Source organism: Sinocyclocheilus grahami, unplaced genomic scaffold (assembly GCF_001515645.1).
Source record: "Sinocyclocheilus grahami isolate Dianchi unplaced genomic scaffold, SAMN03320097.WGS_v1.1 scaffold357.1, whole genome shotgun sequence".
In the NCBI taxonomy this organism is placed as follows: Eukaryota; Metazoa; Chordata; class Actinopteri; order Cypriniformes; family Cyprinidae; genus Sinocyclocheilus; species Sinocyclocheilus grahami.
This window is the reverse complement of record NW_015505536.1, coordinates 304,834-312,298: the sequence shown is the minus strand read 5'-3', so window position 1 is coordinate 312,298 and position 7,465 is coordinate 304,834. Positions and strand designations below refer to the sequence as shown.

The following is a 7,465-nucleotide window of genomic DNA, read 5'->3' as shown; positions in this document are numbered from 1 at the left end:
TATATATATATACAGTATATATATATAATTAAACAATAATATTTAATAATTATTATTCATGTCAATACATACCTTTAGATATTGTAGCTTTAATTTCTCTTCTTCAATGTTTCTTCGTTTCTTTTCTATCCCCTCTCGAATTCTTCTTTTGTCCTGTTGAGAAATCAGAGTCATCTTATGTAAAGTAAAAAATATCCTAAACCTTTTTTTTATTTCACCTTGACCCCCATATTCTTTTGTTGTTTATTTTTCTATAAGTGGCGTTTAATGTCTTGCTATTAACACAAGCATGCATGCTAGAGAGAATTAATATAGTCTTTTTGAGAGGAAGGCTTTGCAGCATTATTTTTAACTCTCTAATAAACCGTGACTTCATGTATAAAATGAACAGCTCAAAGGCTGAGTGTGGACAGAAATAGCACATGGACCGATTTCTCCATAAACACTCTTCAAGTGTTCTTTAATAGAGTTCATATACTGACAGAAACCAACAAACTTTTAAGCAGATAAACATAGATTAATCTCTTGGATTTGTTGCGTGGCCAGTAATGTTTGAGTGGTTCATATCATTAAGGCTACCGAAGTATTAAGATTACACTGTTAAGAGAGTTACTTTTTCCTGATTTTAGTTAAATAACACAATAAAAACTGTCACCTTATCAAGGTTACCAGACATAACAATGCAAAATGCATATACTGTTCATGTTTCAGACAGGTTTTGTGAGTATCAACTTGACAACAAAGCCAAATAACAATATATACAGTGATAACATTTCACTTGCCAATGTAAAACCTCAATTCCCTATTACACAAAACCAAAAAGAATACAAATCCAGCCTGATACTCACTGTTATAGCCTGCAGTCTCGCTCGCAGCAGGGTTTCTTCCTCCATTATGATCCTGACACAGAAAGAAAGAGAGAGAGATAAACAACCTATTCTTGCTAACAACCTACCGTCAATGTCTGTCTAGAAGACTAAGAACAGGTTGGTAACAAGCTGTGATTGGCACGTGTAGGTTGGCATGAGAGAAGATTTGGTAGGGGGTGACTTGATGGTGGGCGTCAGAGCTGGAAGAAAGAAAAGAAGTGCTGGTGGGGCTCTTCTCTCTATGCCTGAAGGATAAATGTGAACATAAAATATGAAAGATGTACATGGTTTGATGTGTGTGTGTGTGTGTGTGTGTGTGTGTGTGTGTGTGTGTGTGTGTGTGTGTGTGTGTGTGTGCGCTCGCTGGTTGATGGTGTCCATGATGTGCTAGCTAACCATAACTGTCATAGCTGGCATGTCACTCTTTGACACTTCATGCGTCAGATATATCTACGTGGAGTGCCTTGTCTGGGACAGAGTAACATAATGTCTCATGTCAATAAATAATGGATAAAGAGCCTGATATCGCTTTGCAGTTAAACAGACAGAACAAGCTGTGTCATTTAGTTTGTACTCAACAGAAGAGGTTGTGTTAAGTGCTGTCAGCTCAAATGAGTTTTCATGATGTCATGTATAAAAAATATAATAATATAAAGTGAAGTGTGTAATTGCTGCACCAAATGATAATAGTGGCACCAAATGGAGCTGCAATGATTTTTTACATTTCCTGGAGAAAATAGTACTTGTCTGTAGCAGATGTAGCCGCTATGAAGTGTCTGAGCAGACTGAAAATAATTTAATTCGAAACAATTTTCCATCAGAAATTGCTAGTAAAGTTCACAAATAATTACAAAGAAATGTATTTACATTTATTAAATTATAATTATTTTAATAAATTATCATTATTCAAATAGATAGTTCATCCAAAAATGAAAATTTTGTCATTAATTACTCACCCTCATGTTGTTCCAAATCCGTTCATTTTCGGAACACAATTAAGATATTTTTTTATAAAATCCGAGAGCTTTCTGACCCTGCATAGACAGTAATGCAACTACCACGTTCAAGGCACAGAAAGGTAGTAAGGACATTGTTAAAATAGTCCATGTGACATCAGTGGTTCAACTGTAATTTTATGAAGTCACAAGAATACTTTTTGTGCGCAAAGAAAATGTGTTCCCAAGCATACCATGGCGAAGACTGACACGGAAGAGAAGAAATTGTTTATTAAAGTCGTTATTTTTGTTTTCTTTGTGCACAAAAAGTTTTTCCGTAACTTTGTAAAATTAAGGTTGAACCATTGAGGTCACATGGAATATTTTAACGATGTCCTTACTGCGTTTCTGTGTCTTGACCATGGTAGTACCTTTGCTGTCAATGCTGGGTCAGAAAGCTCTCAGATTTCATCAAAAATATCTTAATTCATGTTCCGAAGATAAACTAAGGTCTTACGGGTTTGGAACGACATGAGGGTGAGTAATTAATGACAACAATTTCATTTTTAGGTGAAATATGCATTCATTTAATGCATTTGCAAACACTACTGATGGTTTCCAAACAGGTTTCCCTATTGCCAATTATGGCTCTGCACATCAAAAGGGAAAAGAACAAAGTATTTTCACATTAATTTCAGCTTTTAAATAATTTTTGGTGCATGAAAAGCAAGTGTTGATCTGATTTATGAAAAGATGAAGCTGAATACAGTGAGTTAAAACATTACAGTGCTCTGTAAATATCTGCTTTGTACTTTTGTCCAGTGCAGTATTGATGTCATATACCCTGAACTTCATTCAAGGCCATTTCTCGGATGTTTGGACTTGCAAAGCAAATGTTGTTGGGGTAAGAATAGCCCGCTAAAGACAGACATCCCCCCTTTGTACAGAAATAAATACGATATACACTGCTGTCACAGGTGGAATGCAAGGTTACATGGCATTCAAATTACGACATTTAGTTACGAAACACACGTGAATGACAAAGCTCTCTGGGGCCAAGAACAGAATATGACGTATGAATGTGATCTGCGACATGCGTGCTAAGCGCTGTCACGTGTGGCCTTTGGTTAAAATGTCAAGCTTGTTATGTCCATTTCTTAAACACAAACTGTTCTGAAGACATGTGATGTCTTAGATGAGGGTCCATCTGACAGCAAATGTGTACAGGCTGCCCTAAATGTAATAATGCCTGCTCAGATTGCACTCTTCTGCTCTGGTTAGTGGCTGTGCACCTAATGCTATCTAACAAACAGATCTACAACAATGCAAACAAGCACATGTTTTTGTGATCTAACGCCACACTAGTGACCTTAGCACATACCGTCAGTGTCTTATTTGCCCTGCAGATTCTCAAGGGAACCAGGAACTCGCAAACAAAAACATTTCCCCTGATGACACTGGTGTTCGTGCTGATAGCGACCCATCATCTCTTTAAATGTCTTACCACTTAACAAGATGCCTTACTAATTTGAGGTGGAGCTTAAGTAGTATATGGCAGAGAGAGATGCATTTACCCACATTAGTGCATCAGGTTTTGTGAGAATGTGCACTCAGAGATGTCCCTGTCCTCACATACCCTTTTACACTTAAAAAATAAGCATTAGGATTAAATGGTATATTTAGAATGAAACAAATATTTCTGAATAAAACTAGGATGACCAGTGACAGTCATTTAATGCACTAAAAATAGATTTATTTATTTATTAACAAAATTAATTAAAAATAATAAATTAATAAATCTGCTTTCAATAACAAATACTTTACATGGTGTTTTGGATATGGTACCATGATAATATTGTGTTTTACTGGACAAGAACAAGGACAAGAATTACACTACCAATTAAAAGTTTAGACACTACTTATTTAACATTATTTTGGGCTAATATTTTCCAGTAATCAAAGATGAAAATAACAAATTTATTATGTATAGAAATTACACATTAATTTATCATTATTAATATCACCCCCAAAGGTTTTTTTCCCTTTGATCGCATATTTCTTATTGAAACAGAAAATTTGTGGAGAGATATATTCAAATATTTATTATTAATAATTACTAATATTTTCAGTTTTTTCAAATTAAGTAATTAAGGTTATACAACAACAAATGAATGTATGTGAATTAGAAATAAAATAAAATAAAATAATCCAGTCATTCTATAGTGAATTTTTTTTTCTTCTAAAAGTTGTGAAAATGTGTAATCATTAATTAAAGAATTCCATAAGCATTTCAAACAGTCAACAATTTAAAATAAAATAAAATGATCCATTCATTCTATAGTGTATATATATATTTTTTTTTTCTAAAAGTTATGAAAATTTGTAATAATTAAAGAATTTTTATAAGCATTTAGATCACTGTTTAAGATCCTTAGAAATGCATAACGTTTTGACTAGTTGTGTACTTTGCGCCATTGAACAAACAAACAAAACAGTATATTAATATGTTCATCATTTAGTATTTCTATCTGATACTGTCACTCTTCTATCCATAGTTCCGCCACACTATAGTAATAGCGCTACAACAAATTTCCAATGAGACCAAGTAGTGACACAAGAGAATTATCCATTATAGTAAAAAAAAGCAGTCTACAGGCATGAGAGCTTTAGTTTCATTCACAGTACAATAATGACATTTACCTGCATTTAATCTGACCTATTTCTCTGTCCTGCTGCTGTCCCTACTCTAAAAATACCACACCAGCCATGAACAATAATAGAGCAAAATACTTTGTGGTTTATATGACTTTAAACTGCTTTGTTTAATTTTGAATGAAAGCTACTTTAATTTTATAACTGCAGTGTTTAAAAAATGCTCACAGAGAAGAGCTATTTTATGCAATAAATCTGAATAAATTATGCCTGTGAGTGGACGGATATTATAAACACACGTGTGCGCGCGCACACACACACACACTCACATACACCCACATGTGCTTCTGCATATAAATGTCTCCCAGTTTAATGTTCCAAAGCACTCCAGATCCACAGACTGGAACTCGAATTCCTGCATCCAGAATTCCGATGCATTATCATTCCTCTGTGCCTCAGTCAACTCAGATTACAGCAGCCTGCTAAGGTTCAGAGGGTGAATTAAGACGCCCAGTGTGGCGACAAACAGGAGAAGGTCATGCTGGTTAGTCCTGCCCACGCTGCTTCTCACTGCCAGGCCTGAGATGGGTGCTGTCCGTCTCACAGCTGGACTGTCAGCACAGGCTGAACGCTGGCTGAGTTATGGGCAAACGCTGGCCCTCAACCTCTCCTCATGTTTGAGAACCATCAGCTGTTAAAATATCCACTCCTCTCCTCCTCCTCCTGCTCTTCCAGACCTTGCCAATCACTTTCTTTCTTCCTTTCCATCTCTCTGATTGCATGACTCAAGCCTCAAGTACCCAAAAAAGTACTGCATGGTATAGTCATAGTATGAGATGGCAATACTGCTATATATGTACTGATAATGTGATATATCTATATGTTTATGGAGTTGCCACATATAGATTTTCTATAATTTCCCCAGACATTCATAATAATAGGATTACAATTTTTAACAGTTGTGTTATAGAGATTGTACTATAATTTCTAGCTTAGCATATGTGAAAAATAAAATAATTAATTTGAAAAATGTGAAGTTTAATTTGAATTTGAATGACTTTCAGATATTAAATATTTTATGATTTTCCATTTAAAAATACTTTTTAAAAAATCTTATGATTTTTAAACATTCATTTAATCATGTTAATGTTAGAAAGACATTTACAGAAGATGTAATATAAATATATTAATTTATGACCTTTTAACATACAAAATTGTATTCACTATAAATAATTCTGTTATATAATTATTTTTAATATTTTATTAATATTATTCATTTTCATTACTTTTACATTTTATTTCCAAGTCATGGAAACTAATATCTTTTTAAAAAAAATCTGAAATATCTATAGTGGATATAATTTGGAATGATGATTATTAATTTTCATTACTTTTCTTTTCTTTTTTCTTTTATTTTAAGTTCCCTACAGAAATTTTCTTGATGTACCATATTATTAATTTTGACAACTTTTGCTTTTTAAAATTACATAATATTACTGGGTTTTACATGACCATCGGATCTCTGTACACTATGAAGTAAATTTATTGAATTAATGTATTTACATGAATATGGTAATCATTACATATACTGTAAATCCATGCAATTCATTGTACCACTACCATATCAAAAACCAGGGTAAATCCATAGTATTTTATAATTATGGAATTACCATAAAATATAATATGACAAAACTATGACAATGGCTGTTGAATACTATATACGGTAAATTATATACTTCATGGCATCACAGTACCATTTAAATGCCAAGGTATATGAATATAGTAAAAAAGTAATACCATGGTATATATCAAAGTACCACATATCATATATCCATATCCATAGAACCATAGTGAACCATAGTACCAACACAGCAATTTCAAAATCTGAAACGCAATAACTAAAAAATATCCTAATCCTGCTGTAATCACAGCAAACAGCCTCTCAGCCACAGACAGATGGACAGATCAGAAATCAAAGGTTTCACAGTGCATGATAATACTGATCAAACAACCCATCCTAACTGCCCGACCTCCCTCACCGCCTCATGTCTGACAGAGACGGACAGCTAGTAATCTCCAGTCTCTAATCTAATTTCTAATGGTTTAACAGTCAAATCCCTGGGGTCTGAAGCCCACAGTGTGTGGAAAACAGAATTCATCTGCCCACTGCCTGTTTCAAAGCATTCCCAAGTAATGACACTTAAAGGTGTTCTATTTGAGGAACTATTGAGATAAACCCTCAGATATGCATTAGTTTTCAATAATTCAACAGTCTAAAAAAAAGTCTATAAAAAAAGTATTACACAGCTCTCTGGAATACTTGATTCTGATTGGAAAATTGCAATCTTCTGCTGTCAAATATTTTGTATAATGACCGTTAAGCATTAATATCGACTGGTCCAGGTAACTTATTTTCTCTCACAAATCCTGGAAAAAGTAATATTTTAACAAATAGTTTAAATTTGATGTGTTTAATAGATCTGTTTAATGTCAAAGTCATGCAGTTGCTTTTTACTAACGTTTTGTTAAAAAATAATAATAATTTTATAACATTACAAATTTCAAAAAACGTCTATTGACTAGAGAAGGTTTTAAGTTATGAAGTTTACCTTTCAGCTTTAAAAACATTCACTAGATATTTCTGATATAAAATAGTACTGATTTCAGTACTTTTTCATGAATTTTAGTAAATAGTGAAATTCTATTTATTTTTAAAAGTCCATATTTTTAAATAATTTTAAAGGGGTCATATGATGCTTTTTTTTAAGATCATTATTTTGTGTATTTGGTGTAACAGAATATGTTGACATGCTTTAATGTTCAAAAAACACATTATTTTCAAATACTGTACATTATTGTAGGTCCTCTATGCCCCGCCTCTCTCAAACGCTTCGTTTTCAACAAAGTCCCTCCTTCCGACAAGCACAGTCTGCTCTGATTGGCCAGCTGACCCAGTGCATTGTGATTGGCCGAACACCGCAAGCACTCGTCAGAAATGTGTACCATACA

General features: G+C 33.6%; 1 protein-coding gene across 3 annotated transcripts in view; it reads right to left on the bottom strand.

Moving 5' to 3' along the window:
• Positions 1 to 7,465, bottom strand: part of LOC107548902 (uncharacterized) — a 40,237-nt gene that overhangs the window by 16,839 nt on the left and 15,933 nt on the right. For all 3 annotated transcript variants that reach the window (XM_016229762.1, XM_016229763.1, XM_016229764.1), the window contains 2 exons: positions 849 to 900; positions 73 to 153 (listed from right to left, as the gene is read on the bottom strand). In XM_016229762.1, coding sequence (XP_016085248.1) covers positions 73 to 153; positions 849 to 893 — 126 coding nt within the window. In that variant the 5' untranslated portion in view covers positions 894 to 900. The remainder of the gene's footprint in view (positions 1 to 72; positions 154 to 848; positions 901 to 7,465) is intronic.